The following is a 17,863-nucleotide window of genomic DNA, read 5'->3' as shown; positions in this document are numbered from 1 at the left end:
GTGGTTGAGAGCCCACAGGCCCATGTGGGAATCGAACCGGCAGCCTTCGGAGTTAGGAGCACGGAGCTCTAACCGCCTGAGCCACCGGGCCGGCCCTGAGTTTCTTAATAGAATGCTTTCATTTAAAAAAAAAATCTTTATTACTTTTGTTTAAAGTTTGAATTGATGGTTGAATCTCATATTGTATGTTCCACGAAAGTTATCTCCAATCCTTTTTGGAAGTAGATGGGGTACAAAAACAAATAACAAAATGGAATGCCTTCTTTTGTAATAGGTACCCAGTGGACAACCTGAGAGCTTCAGGTTGATTGCTCACAAAATGCTACTCTACATCATCCTGGTTAAGTTATCCCCATAATCTTCAATTGGTAATTCTGGCTTGTTCAGTGATTCAGAACATGGTATAACAAAGGCTCATACTAAGGTCAGGAATCTCATATCCTTATCAACTAGACCTATAGCCATAGTGGTAACCCATTTTGGAAATGCACAGTATTAGTCTCTGAGGAGGCTGGGCGTGAGAAAGATGGCTCACTACCACGGCTAAAAGTAACTTAAAGCTTTGAGCCCTACGCGCAGAAGATTCACATGAAAGATGCTCTGGTGACATCACTATCTCCCATCCCTCATTCTATTCCAGAAAATGGGAAGGTCTGTTGTCAGGCCCAGAGTACCAATGGAAATCTGTTATTCTTTCTTGAAAAAGCTGCAGGGCTCTTCTATTTGTGACAAATGACTACTAAATGTACTACTGTCCTTTCAAGTAAGTTTCTTTTAGATTTTCTGAACCAATCTGTTTGTTTCTATTGCTTATTATTAATAACAAACAAGCATCAAGTAAAATAGGGGTTTGCAAAAGCTGTTCAGACAAAAATGGTTGGGTACTTGTTTATATTAGGTGGCCAGTAATACATATGTAGGGTTGACAAAAGGTTTAATTTTCAGTTTCTATCTTGTCTGTTACTATCTTCCGAATGTCCAACATCGTACCTGGCACAGAAGGCACAGAATGAATTAATGAGAGCTCAGAAATAATTTGGTTTGTGAGGTTCTTGAGACTCTGCTACTCCTATCTTTGCCTTCTCCTGCTGGCAATTTGAGACTTTCTGAAACTCTAAGGTTGACCTTGCCATGTGTTAAGGTACTGTCAACCCAGCAGAACGGTCAGCGTCAGAAAGGCAGGTCTGTCTTTTAGCATAGTGACTGGCACACTACGTCATTCACCAATTTCTCAGTCGCTAACCCAGGAGAGCAGCTCGACAGGGTTGCTCTAGGGACCCCACACAGCAACTTAATTGGAGGAACCGCCTGGCACCTAACTTGTAGTGACACTGTTGTCCCTACTGTTCCCCAGGTTATTTTAGCTGCCTCTCTTTCCTTCTCCCATGGACACCACTGGATTCCTTGCACCTGGTTCCTGAGACATGAAAGGTTTTTTTGTGTTTTTTTTTGACAGAATTGGCCACAGCTAAGAATATGGGCTTAAAGAAAAGTGGCTTTTAGCCAAAGGGAGATTGCAGGTAACTAATTCGCCAGTGTATAGTTAGAACTGCTTATGGATACATTTTGGAAGCCTTAGTTCCTTTCAGTAACTGCTACTATTTAGAAAGCATTCATGTTGTTTAGCTGCAAAGAGTCCCCCAAGGTTAATGCTTCTCTCTGTCCTGACCATTGGGTGATATAAGAGTACTAAAAGGTTCTTAGAGAAAGGGGCTTCCCTTGGTGGAAATCAATATTCAAATCCAGACAGACCATGGAACCTGCTGCAGGTTTCTACTGCTGGCAGCCATTAGGTCTTTGAAAAGGCTGCTGGGGTTAGGGTGACAGCAATCCCCACAAAAACAACACTAAATAAAGGTGAGGAACAGGGATATCATAAATGTGCCATAAGTGAGAAGACAAATAAACCAGTCTTTACTTGTTTGGAGCCCACTATGTGCCCATCTACATGCTATAAGCCACATAGGCAGAACAAAAAGAATATGAACCTCAGGAATCTGACCCTGAGCAATTATGTTAATTTTTAATCAAGTTGAAGACACAAAACTATAAGCATTCAACAGTGAGAAAAAGAGTCCATTTAAATATTTTTTTCTAGAGAAAATATATTCGAGTGCAGTCACAAAATGCTTCCTAAAGGAAGACAGACTATGTGAGGCAGGATTCAGACAGAATTGAGGGCCGGGGAGGGTACTCCCAGTGTGACGACACTAAAAAAGCAGGTAGGCACATGCTCACATAGCCACATACGTACATACTGATACAGGCATGAGGAAGGTATGTGTGAAGGCACTACTAAATTCAAATTAACTAGAAAAAATAAAGAGAGAGATGACATCAGCAAATAAGATACTTAGGGAAAGTGGATGACACTGAGAATGTCTGGGAAAGTCAGGAAGCAGATTCATTGCAAAGGGAGCCTCTTGTTTGTTAAGCAGAATAACAAGATGAGAGCCATAATATTTATGGTTAGAGCAGTAAATCAGTTGGTGTATTTGGGAGTGGGGGGCGGGGTGGAGGAGAGGACAGAGGCTAGAGACCAACGAGAAAGGTATTTCAATAACCTATATAAGAGTTATATAAAGGGGGGCTGACTTAGGGTGAGGGTAAAGGGAATTTTTAAAAAGGGAGGGGAAAGAGGTATGTGATGAAATTTCAATGGAGAAAAACTGATAGAATTTGGTGATTAAATGCATCTAATGGCCATGAATAAGGTAAGTTTAAAGATGATTTCAAGATTTTAAAGCCTAAGATGAAACAGTGGGCTTTTTACTATGTGAATGTTGTTTTGGAATCTGTGACTATGAAAACAGAATGCTATTTACAAAGACAATGGAGTTAGGAAAGGGTGCTAGGATAAAGCGATGGGATTTCAGACGCTTATTCACAAATTCATTCATTTCAGCATTTGTATTCCGAGACCTCCGTGCTGAGGTCTCAGAATACAACAACCCATGGAGCTTACAGTCTAGGCTAGAATGCATGGAGGAACACATCTCCAGACATTCAATAAGCAGTTGGAAATACAGAACTCAGGTTTGGTGAGTGGTCTGGACTGCAGAAGGATCTTAAATTGTGCCTGAAGCAAGAAGAAAAAGTAAATATTAGGCTTGCTGCTTGTGGGACCGATGGTATGATGTAAATGGAAAACACAGAGACTGAGACCCATATCTCTGTTCTTTAATCTTCTTTAACATGTGAAGAGACTGAGCATCTATAGTGAGGCTGATACTAGTTCACGGTTTTTCACATGAATGAATCCTATCCCAGGGTTCTGGAAAAACCTACAGTTGAGTCTGAGCCATGTCAAGTAATCTGTAAAGAATCACAGGGAGGAGAAGTACTGAGAGACAGAGAGAAGTGTGTGTAGCACTGATTAAAAAAGAAAAAGCTGGGGGGCGGGGTGCAAAGGAAATTGAAAAAAGAAAAGAGAAAAAAGAAGTTCAGTACCATCTTGCAATGTTCCAGACACACCTGGAGATGCACAGTTGTAAGTCTGGGCACCTCAGTTTAAGAGATTTTCAAAGCAGAGCACGTTCATCGAAAAGCAAGTTGGCGAAAGTACTCAAAACCATGTTAAATGAAGAAGGGTTGAAGAAACCAGGGGTGACCCCATGGCAGGAAGAGTAGTTCATCTACTGCACACAAAAAATCAGGCTTAAAAAATATTTTGCTAGAATGATTTTGTAGAATTCCAGAGAGATTACTAGAAGCCCTAAAGGAAGTAAAAACATTGGGGGCGGGGGTGGGTAGGAGCAGTAATAGTCTGCAAATAGCTAAGGCAGTGTGATGATTTATGAGAGACAAGACTGACTTTGTTATCCTCAGAGGGCAGGACTAGAAGCAAGTCATACTTGAGCTAAATATTAGGAAACTTCTGAATGGTTGGAAAATGGAACAGGCTACCCAGGGAGAGACCGACATCCTGGCACCTGGAGCAGAAGGGGAAGCCAGGCCATGACTTGGGGACACTCCCGAGAGGGAGCAGAGCATCAGAAGGCGATTGAGAGCAGGTGACTATGTCTGATAAGAAGCAGTATTAATCATCTTGGAAGAGATTTTGATTTTTAGGGAACAGAGGATGAAAAGATGAGCGCTACCTTCAAAACAAAGCAGTGGGACAATCAACAGGGGTAAAGATCATACGTTCAAAGAGATGATCAGCAAAAGGAAGCCCTGCCTTTGAAATGTGACTTGAAACACCTCCTCCACAAAGTCTTCCATGATTCACATCAACAGGTCTGAGGACTAGACTGGTTTCTGAAAGCAAGCAGACACATCCTACCTTTACGAATGGTACCAGAGGAATACACTCCTTCATCTCACAGGACAGAAAGAGTGTATTATGGAATTAGACAAATTTGGTTTCAAATTAGGACTCCACCACCATAGGCCCTTGGGCAATTCTGTCTTGAGTTCTAGTGTCTTCTTTACAAGGCAGTGATCTGTTTTTGAAGTCAGAGTGTAAAGTTTATCAACTTGCTTAAGAATTAATGCATGAACAATGGCATAAAATGTCACGCCAGCAATGAGAAAGCTCAAAAGGTTTAGATTAAATCATTCAGACTAAGGTAGGCAGGGAAATAATTCACTTCCGAGAAGAAAACAATCATGAGTTTCCATTTGCACCAGTGGTGCTTTTCCTCCTTTTAGATAGGCCAGCATCGGAAAAGAAAACAGAGAATCACAATAACCTAGAAAAGCCAATGGGGACTCTTTCTTGTAACAACTCATGCAAATATGGCGGGGCTCCCTTTGAGGGAGATGAACAGATGTTTACTGAGCAGGTACTATGTGTGTACGGGCTTGTGAGGACTTTGGCTCATAAGCAGCCTCTAAGTCTGGATGCAGCAGAACCATGCCTATATTTGCAGACGTGAACAATTAACTGAGTTCCAACTGTGTACCAGACACTAAAATAAGTGTTACCCCAAGTTATTTCATTGAAGTACTCAAAACCACTCTCAGATATTTTTTGATTATTTTTAAATTAATGAGGTAAGAAAAGCTCAGCAAGATTAAGTAACTTGCACAAGATTTAACAACTAATATGTGGTGGAGCCAGGACACAATAACAAAATCTCTGACTACAAAACCTCCGCTCTTCCTTCCACATGTACAGTCTACCGGGGAGGAGTTTGTATGAGACAATGATGTATTAAAGCAGTGGTTTTCAAGTGTTAATCAGAGACACAATTTTCACCCATCCTTAACAAAATGAGAAAGAAAAAAAAGACATGTATATAAAGTTATCACACACACACACACACACACACACACATCCAGATACACATTTCTTGGTGTAAATTTGCCAACTATCCAGTTTTGAGAAAGACTGACCTTTATTCTACGATTGTCTTTGTACTTTTTTGACATTAACATGTTCTTTGCTTTATAAAATGGTGATAGCAGATGCTAGTTTTCTTTAAAAATGACCTTACCAATTAAAAAAATAAAACTCTAATCCATCAAATTCCTATTTCCGAGAACCACAGGCAAAAGGATACAGTTTATGGAGTCAGAAGGCTTGAGGATACTTTGAATTATGCCACCTACTAAAGATCTTAGGCAACGTACCTAGCTTTGCTGAGATTCAATTTTCTCATCTGTAACACAGGCTTAGTAATGAAATTCACAAGGTTAGTACATAATTCAGGATACTTTGTGAATTGTAAGTACCAAAAAAAGGTAGTGATTATCATAATAGTTTATGGTGACTAGAGAAGACTTAACTATTTATAGGTTTAAAACTTTCCTCCAAAACTATAGTTTTCAAAAATTCTATAATATCTATGTTTGGCTTTTATTAATAACACGCTATTTGTATTTAAAAAATGAAGTTTTCCTGACTCTGGTAACTGCACTGTAGGAAGCCTGCTGGTAGGAACGCGCTAGCTCACATGACGACCGCAGTCCTCATGGACTTATCAGCAACCAGGGAAATTTCAGAAGAAGGTACTTCCAGAATTTAGACATAGGGGAAATGCAAGTTAGTCCCTGAGAGTGAAATTAGTAAGTGTCATCATGGTATTATGGATGAAATTAGCAACCTGAAACGGAATCCACCCTAAGACACAGTTTGCATGATGCTGAAGGGAGATGGACAACACCTAGTCTTAGCCAGGGAGCCATACTGTCTGTATCCTCAGTATGGGGATAGAACGGAACTACGTGGGGAACATAGAACTAAAGAACTTAACTGAAGCAGTAGGTTATAATTCGTCTCAAGCCACAATGTCTTCAGAAACAAAGAGCAAGATTTTGGTTGGGTTTTATTCTGAGTTGTCCTCGGAACGAAGACTCTCATTTGGTAGTCACAAGTCTTCTGGTCCCTAGGAAGCTGTACTGGAACAGGGACAGTTTCTGTGAACTAAATAAATTATCCCTTAACATCACTCAACTTCATTTGTGTTGGTTCTGAATTTATCAGGCAACCTCATGATGTCCATTTGGTTGTGTGGGTGCCTGATGCCAGAAACAGAAATGTGTCTGTCAGGCACCAGAGAGGAGTAGCTTCCTGGTAAATGAACAAATTGGCCATCTAGGTTAAGACGCAATCTCTTTTGAGTTGGTAAATGGGAATTCATTTCCTTAAAGCCCAATAATTTCTGGTACAACTGATGACACTAGTTTTCTAAACTTGCAAAGGTGAAGGTCACAATTTCCCTTTGAGGTCTAGCTTGCTTCTCTTAGACATAATTTTTTATATATAATTCCACTGAGAAGGAAACACAAGATTTTGTACTTGCTAAATACGTTAATCCAACACACACAGGAAGGCAAATACCACATTTCCTTACTTTAACAAATATTTACTGTACACAGGAGTATAAAGTTACATAGGACACGGTATATAAGAAGCTCATTGTCTGACGGGAGGTAAGACATAAAAGTAACTAATATTGTATGAAATGTGCCTTGACAGAAAGTGGAAACAAGACAGCAGATGGAGCAACTACACGCTTGGAGACCTCTGTGACTGCTTCACAGAGGAGGTGACACTTGAGCTGGATCTTGGAGCTGCACGGGAGTTGTCCATATAAAGCAGAGCACACAGGGGTCATTCCCAGCCTGTGTAAAAACATGGAGGCTCAAAACAGCATGACATGTGAGGTGAATGGTGAAAATTTGTACTTCCTGCTATGTAGAGTACTAGTATGGAGTTCAGTTGAAGGTGAAACTGAGGGGCAAACCGTCACATATCCCACACCAAGAAGTTTGAACTCTTCCTATAAGTAATAGAGAGCCATTGAAAAATTTAAATGTAGGCAACTTACCTGAACAGATCAGGTAACAACTCTTTGGACACACAAGAAATTGGTGATTGCTTCTACTTTTAAATTTTTGTACTATTACATGTATTATCTCTCTCTTGCCTACTCATTCTGGTTCCCTCTTTCCCTCCCTCCGTATCTCTCTCTCCATACAGATTGAAGAAAAAGACTAGATAATAGGCAACCCTATCATGAGGCCACTGCAATAGCCCAGGCAGAAACAAAGAAGGTCTGAATTTAGGCAGGGCAGGAGGAACAGATGGAGATAACAGATTCAAAAGGCATTAGGGACCGACTGGATATAGTGGTGACTGGATATAGAGTTGCAAAGCCATTACCAGAAAGCAGAGTGCAAAAATTAGAAGCAGTTCAGGAAATACAGTGAAAACGAAGACAAGTTCAAGTCTGGATATGTTAAATTTGAAGTGCCGGTGCCACTTCTAGCTAAAGAGAGCACTAAAAAGGCGGAAATGTATCTGGAGTTGTAGAGAATGTCTTAGCTGAAACCACAGATTTGGAGTCACTGGTATACTGAAAGGCACGTGGGACACCAGCAGGTAACACATACAGGGGGTAGGAGAAGAAGACCAAAGTGGAGATCCTAGGTAATGCAACAAACAAGGGGCAAAGTAAAAAAGAAGTGAAGGGAATTGGAAAAGACGTTCTGAAGACAGGAAGAGGGCCAAGAGCAAGTGATACCCGAAGCCAAGAGGAGGAATTTCCAGAAGAGGGGAGTTGTGCAGAGTTCCAAACGCAGTGAAGCAGTGAAGTAGGAAGAGTACTAAAATAATCTTTTTGGCAATGATGGAAATGACTGATCAAATCTTTCAATTGTATTGTAGTACAAATACACCTTATCTGGCTTTTTTTTTCAATGAGTTGCTCAATAGTGACATTAAGAAGAAAGACTGGCATGTAAATGAGTCAAATTTGTTCTAGTAAAAGAAGACATTGAGGCAGAGGGGAAAAAAAAGAAGTGTGAAGAGCATTTTCACGTGATAGCTGGTCTTTTCTGCCTCACCATTGGAGGGTCACCCTCATGATTCTACAATGAAATACATGAATGACTGTTAAAAGAAGGAAACAAACTCGAGAGTAGAGGAAAGCCTAAACTTAAAGCTTGAGAGTTGATTTTTACCCCGGAAGCACAGCTCAGGTCAAATCAACTTACTTTCAAGTCTAAGGACATTTGAGTCCTTCCCTGAATTCTCAACAGAGAATATTGGGTCCTCCTCTGTTCCTGTCTCAAAGGGCTCTTCTTCAGCGGCATCCAGTGACAGTGAGTTGTCAAAATATTTCTGTTTGTCATGGCTGTTGTCCAGGGTTTTCTCATGACAATCACCTCAATGACAAGAGACACAGATACAGCACATTAGAAACATCTCTCTTCCGAAGTCCCATGGCTCAGGGTCCCCAAATATCAAGAAGAGCAGAAAGGTGATAGTGTCAGTTTTTCTCCAGCAGAACACACAAAAATCAGTGAGCTGGACAGATCATTACTGTGAGTCAAGACTTTGTACTGAAGTTTAAGTTTCACCTGCTAGACTATTGTGAGAACCAAATATTTGGGGGAAAAAAACTATAGCAACAAAGATCAAGTTCCAAGATCTCATTCCATTTATAATGAATGTGAAACACTTCCTTGAAAGTCAAAAACATCACGAAAAAAAGTTTTCCTTCTATCGGCCTTTCAAAGATGAGAAACGACCGATTAATATCTGAATAAATCTCTAGATGAATTATAGCAGAGAAATACACCATTTTTGCATCATAGCTTAAAAATGAAAGATATACTAAAAGATAAGGGATTACAAATTAAAAACCAAGGACTTAAAGGGGGATGGTGGTAGCAGAGAAGCCACATTTAAGACTGTAACATCACAAAGGTGACTGCTTCTTTTGGAAAACAAGTACTGGTCACGTAGATAAGAGATTTACCTAAGCATAAATGTCACATCTTGAATGTAACCACAGCACTCTTTGGTATTTTCTGATGTGTATAGTGAGCCTGACCTCTTACTACAATTTTGCCAGTGATGTGAAGACCTTTGGCCCTACAGGGATTGTGTGTTACTATAAATAAAGAGTCATGACCGAGGTCAGGAGCTAAGTCGCTTGCTGTTGCGTCTGCTGTGGCAGTGCCCTGGTAGCTGAACACGGCTCCTCTTCCTCACTTATGTTCCACGTGCAGTCGCTGAGAAGCATGGTCAGTGGAAACCTACAACTTTCCTTTCACAGGATAATTCTCTGGGAAAGAGTGTGTAAGTAGCTTCCCTCCTTTACCGGAATGTTCAAGCATGCTCTAAAGGTTCATTTTTTAGAGAATGTTGTCTCAGAGATGTATATTCCCAATCAAGCTCTCTGCAGCAGCGGAAGTACAAGAAGTCTCTTTCTGGATTGGATGACTCCCTGCGAGTCCATGATTTAGGAAAGTACTTCTCAGGCCATTTCCCTATTGTGCCAGGGAAACATAATGGTCGCAAAACCTTTCCCAACTTCCTGTGTTGGGAGGAAGGGGACTGCATGTGCAGGGAGTCATTTTCCATTTTCCCATTCTTCACTATTACCCAGTAAGTGGCCGATGTGGGATTTGAATCAGTTCTATCACAAATCTGAGGCTACCATATTGAACAAGGCTATATGTCGAAACGGAGGAGTCTTTGTTTCAGGAGAGCTTTGGCTCTTAAGAAACTTGCAAGCAACTTGGGGAGACAGTAAACACAAGATAACAGACAATAATGAGGTAGCATTCTGTGCCAAATAAGTCCTTCAGAGAACAAGCTTTGAGGAGACAGAGCTTGAAGTGCGAATATGGAGGGCTTAAAAAGGGGAACACTACAGGAAAAGGAGACAGTATTTGTTGAGTGCTTTGTATTTTTTCTTCCACTTACCCTTTAAAAACACCTTGTTTGAAATGTTATTAATCTTCATTTAAGAGATTTGGAAACTGATTCTCAGTGAAATTAAGTAACTTAACAGCCAGTAAGTGGTACATGTGGGATTTCAATCAGTTCTATCTTACTACAAAGATTTTTGGGTTTCCAGCAGCCAACGCTACCACTTTAGCAGAGAAATAGAGAAGGCGCCATTCTAGGCAGGAAGAAACAAGGTGCTGCACAAAGCAACAGGAATTCTCATTTGTATTTGGGAAACAATGAGACGGAAGGAGTGTGTGTGTGTGTGTGTGTGTGTGTGCGCGCGCGCGCGCGCACACACACACACCTGTGGACGGCTAACTGAAAAGAAGCCATGAGCAATAGAAACTGATTTCTCCAGATTCTCTAGTGAGAGGACGGAGGTTGCTGATTTGCCTCCACTTGTCTTCACCATCTAATATGTGCAAGTAAGTGTGGGGAAACCAAGCATAAGAATATTGAAATAAAACAGAGCAATGACCGCAAACAACTCTACACACCCAATTACAGGAAGTCTACTATGTAGAACAGTGCACTTCTCAGGGACAATTCTTAATTGGGATATAAATAGCATCACTATTAAAAGCAGAAAGAAAATAATGATGACAATGAGGCTAATAATTTCAAAACATATTATTCCTACTGAATATTCTCTGCCTTCAGCTTTGGTGAATTTGCCTCTAAAGCTTTTTCACGTTGTCGCAGGTGGAGTAAAACAATGCTACAAATGCAAAGGATAAACATTTCACACTGGAACCCAGTGAAATTCTAGCTGTGTTTTCTGCAGTTGACTTCCTCCTTCAACCTTTATGTCTTTTATTTTTCTCTCCCACCTTCTTCCCATTATAAAAATTTAACTGGTTTCATCTTTTTAAATATCTGCACTATTTTAAAATGCTTGCTAAGTCATTTATAAACTATGATGTGCGTAAGATCCAGAAGCTAAAATTAGTCCTCCTGCATGAACTTGAAACGCAGACAAGTCTTGAAGCAAGTCTTGTCCTCCACCTCGGGAAATTGGGGCCAATGTCTCTGAGAGAGAGGGCAGAAGAGGGGATCAGGGAGCACTGGGAGAACAGAAGGAAGAAGAAGTTTCTGTTAGGCTATTTCTTGGAAGTAGGCAGAATCAAAATGATCAAGTAAAAACTATACACTTTAATATTAATTTTTTAAAGCCAACAGTTAACAACAGACTGGTTTCGCATTCTGGTACGATGGACGTAATTACCTAGGCTAATAACTGAAAGCCTAATTGCCTCATTTTGAAATTACTCTTTCCAGTTGTCTGAGGAAGAACTGAAGTACTTCAGAAGGAACGAAGTTTCCATTCTTTGGACGGCAGCATAGGCCTGCTCCTGCTCACAGGGGACTAGAAAAAGCTTGGCTAGGTGGAAAAACATTACTTGTCTTCCCCGCAGAGATGGAGATGACGTTTTCATTAGAGAAACTGAAGACAATGTTGGAGAAGGAAAAATGGGAAGACATCTATAAAGTAAGAAGTCATCTTCCATGCAAATGACTATTATTTTTTTGCTAACGCAAAAATGAGATTTGATGGCTTAGGCTAACATTGAGAAGTACAAATTTTTTTTTTTTTTTAAGGAATTGTGTCATTTAAATGAAATGCTTTGGATAACAAGGTCCCAAGTGAAAATAGGAACACTTTTCTGTGCTTAATGCTCTATACTTGCTTGCAAAGCATTTAGCAGCTAATTCAAATCCTGGCAGTTTGGTTTTTCTTAGAAGTAAGACACTACAAGGTAATACCAACTAAGCATAAAACTCCAAGGCGGTTATTTCTGATTCTGGAACTGCCTACGAGATCTTAGGCATCTCAACATCCTTTTCCGTGGTTAAAGTATCACCTGCATAAATTGGGTTATTAATATTAACTTATCCTAAAAGGGTGTTCTGGAAAACAACTAAATATTTAATATACCTTGTCAAGGCATAAGTCTCCGAAGAGAAGAAGGCACAATTTATCTTGTGGCTAAACAGGTTTTCAGAGTAAACTGAGTTCTCAGAAACTCCTAGCATTACTAAGGTTAAAGAAATCTCCTATTGTCTCATAGTAATTCTGTTTGCAAAGGTCCTAGAAGAGTATTTATTTTCTAACTAGATTGGGGTAACCACTTACTTATTTAAAAAAGCATACTTACCTTCTGAATCTCGTAAGTTGTGACAGATTCCTGGTTGGGTACCTTAAGATCCTTAAGGGTTAGTTATACTAAAGAAATGCTACAAATAAATTGAGAGGCATCAGAACTTTGTGAGAGCCAAGTAACTAGAGCTGGCCAAATAAAACTCATGTCATTCGTTTCGCATTGGAGCACAGCGGGTAAGGGCACAGACTGGAGCCAGACTAAGTGAGTTCGAATCCTGTTCCTACTACTTTCTAGCTGTGCAAAGCAGGGCAAGTTCTTTTTAACCCCTTTGTGTATCAGTTTCCTCATTTGCAAATTGATTTCAATAATAGTATCCATTTCATTGGGTTGTTGAGATTAAATGTAAAGAACTTGACCATTGCCTGGCACATGGCAAGTTGCTATTATTGTTGTCTCCCTGAAAAGTCGTAAAGGAATGAAAAGTTATCCCCATATAACCTCTTTTAACACAGGCCTTTTAGCTATAGGCTACTCAGAATCTCGTCTAATTTCAACTTCGTGTGTGTGTGTGTGTGTGTGTGTGTAGGAGATGCTGGAGGCATCCAGATTTCATTTCTACCAAGTTTTTTTTTTTTAGAAGAAAATAGAAATTAATTTAGATGAAACTGCTCAGCGTATCTAAATTCTAAAATATTTTAGTACAGTTAGAAATTAGCCTCACAGTCAGCTCTGTGCTCTCTAAAGGACATTCTTAGTAGACAGAGTGAATTCACGGTCTCACAACATGGAAACGCCTCCGTATGTAAGTTAAATCAGCACTTACCTCTGCTGCTCAGCAACCCGCATTAGGTTGCTACTTTCGCTCGTCTTCTCCCACATCTTACTCTCTCCACCATACTTTCCCCCCATACAACAAATAAGTGTGATGCTCCTGTGCTTCCTATTACCCTGTTTTCCCGAAAATAAGATCAGCTCTAATGCGTCTTTTGGAGCAAAAATTAATATAAGACCCAGTATTATATAAGACCCAGTCTTATAGTAAAATAATTATATAAGATCCGGTCTTATAGTAAAATAAGTAAAATAAGACCGGATCTTATATTAATTTTTGCTCTAGAAGACACATTAGGGCTGATTGTCCGGCTAGGCCTTATTTTCAGGGAAAACACGTTAGTAGGTTGGTGCAAAAGTAATTGCGGCTTCAAAGGTTAAAACTGCAAAAACCGCTATTACTTTTGTACCAACCTAATATATAATGAATTTCTGAGACATAAACAACAATTAAACTGATTTGTAATGGGAACTATAATTCAAATTTGTGTTGCTGAAAGCAAAGTAACAGATGTTAGAAAAATGGCCTTTGTGAACCCTGGAATATTCTAAAAATATTCCTATTATCCTTGTTCTGAGAGGATTATATTATATTCTAAAGTCTCCTCGCTTCTGCCTATAGGAAAAGTGACCTCACAGGAGGTATTCTGGTACATTCAGTGAAATACAAGGTACTGGGTAGAAAATACAGATAACACTTTCCTCTTAACAGACATGAGTGACTATTTATAGTATTTATCTTTTTACCTTTCTACTCAACTGCACTCAAATTATACAGCTATAAAGCCATTTTTTAAATATAAATAAGTAACTTAGAAACATGTCGTGAATGTTTTATTTTATTGCAATTTTAGCTACCTCATAATTTCTTGATATTTATTTCTCTAGTTAGAGAACCTGTCATTTAGAAAAGGTAGTAAAATAAATCAAGAAGTGAACAAAAGTGTATCTTTCAGTGGCTCACACTGCTATGCAAAATTACTTTAAAATATTATCAGGAAATTTTAACTGTGGGTTGCAGATGGGGCATGTACACTTGAGGAAGAAAGAGACCTTACTGGGAACTGATACTTTTATGATTTCTACCTCCAGAGGTTGTGACAGAGTGATGCAGACCTCTTTCCACGACGAACATTCCATGTAATAAATTTAAATCCTGCCTTAACTGCAGCCTTACCATATGAACTTGGGCAAATCAATTTACTTCTCTGTGTCTAGGTTCTTCATCTGAAATCTTGATGGACAGAGAAACTACTGTCCGACTATAAGAGGAAACACCACTAATGAAACCACTGCGAACATAAGCACAGAGTACCTTGAGCTTGGGTGAAACTGGGTTGCTAATGACGGCATCTGAGAGACAAACAAGGCTGTCTCACTGTTGCCCTGTGCTGTCCTCTACTTGGGAAAGACAAGAGAAATAATCTCAATAGCAAGAATGGCTCCTAAGACTTGCTTTCATTCAGTAACTGCTGAATGAAATCCTTTGCAGGTTTTAAAGCAACGGTTATGTACTAAGTGACCTTAAGGGTGCAATGCCACAGGACACAGACCATATTAAAGAAGTGAAATCACAACCTTGGGATTACACAGAAATTTTCTCATAGTGAGGTGAATGAGTCAGAAGCAAGTTTAAAAAAGAAAAACTTAAAGAAAAGCATGTGACCTCAAATAAAAGTAAGTGTGTGTGTGTGTGTGTGTGTGTTTCCCTTTTACTACATATTCTGGAGTTGCATCCTATCCTGGGAACGCTGTACTCACACATGGTGGGGAATCTGCTTTGCCTAAGAGTTCAGAGCTGCACTGGTTTTATCTTCTCCCTATGGCGTGCGAGATGCAGACCTTCAAAGAAGATCAGTACCTATATATATATGTATGTTGAGTGGGGGTACGGTAGAAGTATTCTGGGTAAGCAGTGGGTGGATACGAGTTAATTACTCTTTATTACTAAGTATTTTCAGTAGTTCAAACTTGAAATATCATCAGCTCATTTGCCATTTGGGTACAGCCGATGTTCTAAACATTGGGGCCAGGGTATGAAGATGAAAAAAAGGATTGGTCCCTTGCTCTCAATGTGCTAGAGAAGTCTCGTAGGAAAGTTGTGTCTTGTACACAGATAACTATAATGGCATGTCACAGGAGCTGAAGGAGAGGCACAGGTAGACTGATGGTTACACATACTTATAATTTAGGGATCAGGTAGGGCATATGGCAGGAGCGGGCCTCGAAGGATGGGTAAGATTAGGATTTTTAGGAGGGAAATGTTATGGGGAAGGGCTGCAGAAAACAACATGAACAAACACATGGAACCAGGAATGCAGGATGTACGTAGTAAGGAAACAGGCTATTCACAATACCATCATCATATACGTATCATGATTTGGTACAATTTCCATAGACTTTGCAAAGGGCAGAATGATATTAGAGTTCTTATGTGGTCAGTGAGCTTAAATTCAGCACATCTATGAGTCAACCACACACTCTTGCAGGGAATCAGCTTCACTCAATTCTTAATACTTTGCTGCAGGATGCACCTGCATTTCAGGATTTTGAAATCTGTAATAAATTAACCAGTTTTACTTCTTTTTACAAAAATAAATGGAGGTAAGCTAACTAGTAGCATATCAAAAATGCTATAAAAACTGGGTCTGTAAGACTGTATAATTTTTTTTTTTTTAAAGCAGGTATCTTCACTAATTCTTACGAAGAATGTGATAAAGCAAAGGTCCTTAATTGCAGGTAGCATATGCTGGATAGTCCACAGGAGGGCAGCAAAATGCAGGATTTCTTTTCCTTCAAAATCTGAACTCCATGTAAAATTACTTTAAGCTACAGGTTATAAATCTACAGAAATTTAGGTTGAAGAACACAGACTAAAACTGCAGGCAATGAAACAAATTATAAAATAAGAATTATGTAAATAGATGCCACAAATACAGAAACATTGTGAAAACACACAGGCTAAATCTCCACATTGAAAGACATTAAAGCTCGTGTACATGGTTTGGAAATTCTTTTTTTTTCTACAGTGGGGAAAACTTTCAAATACATATTATAGGGAAACTTGTATAACATTATTAGCATACCTAGATATTAAAGTCTAACTTCTGTATAACATTTACTCATAATTTCTAAAGGTCTGGGCCAGTAATTTTAAGTGGGCACATGTTTCTGTGAATTAGAAAAGGCCAGGGTTCAGAAATCCTGGGTTTGATGCTTAATTATATTCAATAAATATCCAATGCCATTGTTAATGGCATACCTGTAAACATGACATGTAAATGAAGTCTAATATATATGACCTACTGCTGATTTTGTTTTCTAAAGAAAAATGAGTGAAGAATATTAAAGTAAAATTACACAACAGACATAATAATAGAACAATCTAGATCGCTTAGGTAGTAGAAAATATCTTTGCTACATGGAACTTTTTAACTTGCAAATTAGTGAAGTTGAAAGATGAAAGTATTTAGAAAATATTTTAGAGTAACAAATGCTTGGAAAATCCACTATCATGAATATTACAGATTCAGTATCTGTAATCAAACAATACACTGAATGTTTAAATAAGAAAAAATTATTATAGTAAAAGATACATTGCCATTAGTTCCCCTCAAAATACTCCTCCTTGCTTCGAATACACTTACCCTCTCGTTCTTGCCACTTCCTGAAGCAGTTCTGAAAGTCCTCTTTCGTGAGTGTCTTTAGTTGCGCTGTCATGGCTGCCTCAATGTCCTGAATCAATTCAAAATGTTTACCTTCCATGGTCATTTTAACTTTGGGGAAGAGTCAGAAGTCACACGGTACCAGATCCAGTGAATAAGGTGGATGAGGACACACCATAGTGTTTTCATTATACAGAAATGGCCATACCAGAAGCGATGTATGACACAGAGCCTTTCCCGTTGTGATCACAAAATATGGTGAATGCTGCTGCCAAGTGCCATCCAACTGGAAAGGCCGGGTCTTCAATAAGGGAAGTGGTGCATCGAACCTTAGTAACAAGTTTCAACTTATTTGGTGCAGTCAGTCGGATGTGAGCTACGGTTGAGAGAAGGTGTGTTTTAAAATGTGCCAGTCTGAGAAATGGGCAAACAGTTTCATCCTCCATCATGACAACGCTCCGTGTCACACATCGCTTCTGGTACAGCAATTTCTGTCAAATAGAAATATTACGGTGTGTCCTCATCTACCTTATGCATTGGATCTGGCACGGTGTGACTTCTGGCTCTTCCCCAAAGTCAAAATGACCATGAAAGGGAAACATTTTGAATCGATTCAGGACATCGAGGCAGCCACGACAGCACAACTAAAGATACTCACAGAAGAGGACTTTCAGAACTGCTTCAGGAAGTGGCAAGAACGAGAGGATAAGTGTGTTAGAAGCAAGGGGGAGTATTTTGATGGGGATTAATGGCAATGTGTCTTTTACTGTAATAATATTTGTATTTAAACATTCACTGTATTATTTGATCATACCTCATATATTTTGCTTTTCTGCTTATATTGTTATTAAAAATTATTTTCCACTTTTAGTCATTAGAGAAGATATTCATTATTGCTTCACGAAGTTTCATTCTCTGACACCTTTGTTTTTCCTAATTAAAAGAAGTCAATTTTTTAGTGTTGAGCACTTCAGAGACCTTACTTAGATTTAAAAGGATGTCTATTTAACAGATTCCATTTTACTTTAAAAAGGGCCAACTATGTCATTATTGAAGAATGAGTTTGTTAAAGT

General features: G+C 39.2%; 1 protein-coding gene across 2 annotated transcripts in view; it reads right to left on the bottom strand.

Annotated features, from left to right (window-relative positions):
- Positions 1 to 17,863, bottom strand: part of TTC17 (tetratricopeptide repeat domain 17) — a 96,650-nt gene that overhangs the window by 27,292 nt on the left and 51,495 nt on the right. Inside the window, exon 17 of one of the 2 annotated variants that reach the window (XM_019746413.3) lies at positions 8,446 to 8,616. The exons of the other annotated variant lie outside the window; for it this stretch is intronic. Within the exon in view, the coding sequence (XP_019601972.2) occupies positions 8,446 to 8,616 (171 nt within the window). The remainder of the gene's footprint in view (positions 1 to 8,445; positions 8,617 to 17,863) is intronic. 2 annotated transcript variants of the gene reach the window in all.

Source organism: Rhinolophus sinicus, chromosome 14 (assembly GCF_057876585.1).
Source record: "Rhinolophus sinicus isolate RSI-liver-muscle chromosome 14, RSI-T2T, whole genome shotgun sequence".
In the NCBI taxonomy this organism is placed as follows: domain Eukaryota; kingdom Metazoa; phylum Chordata; class Mammalia; order Chiroptera; family Rhinolophidae; genus Rhinolophus; species Rhinolophus sinicus.
This window is presented reverse-complemented; position numbering and strand designations above follow the sequence as displayed.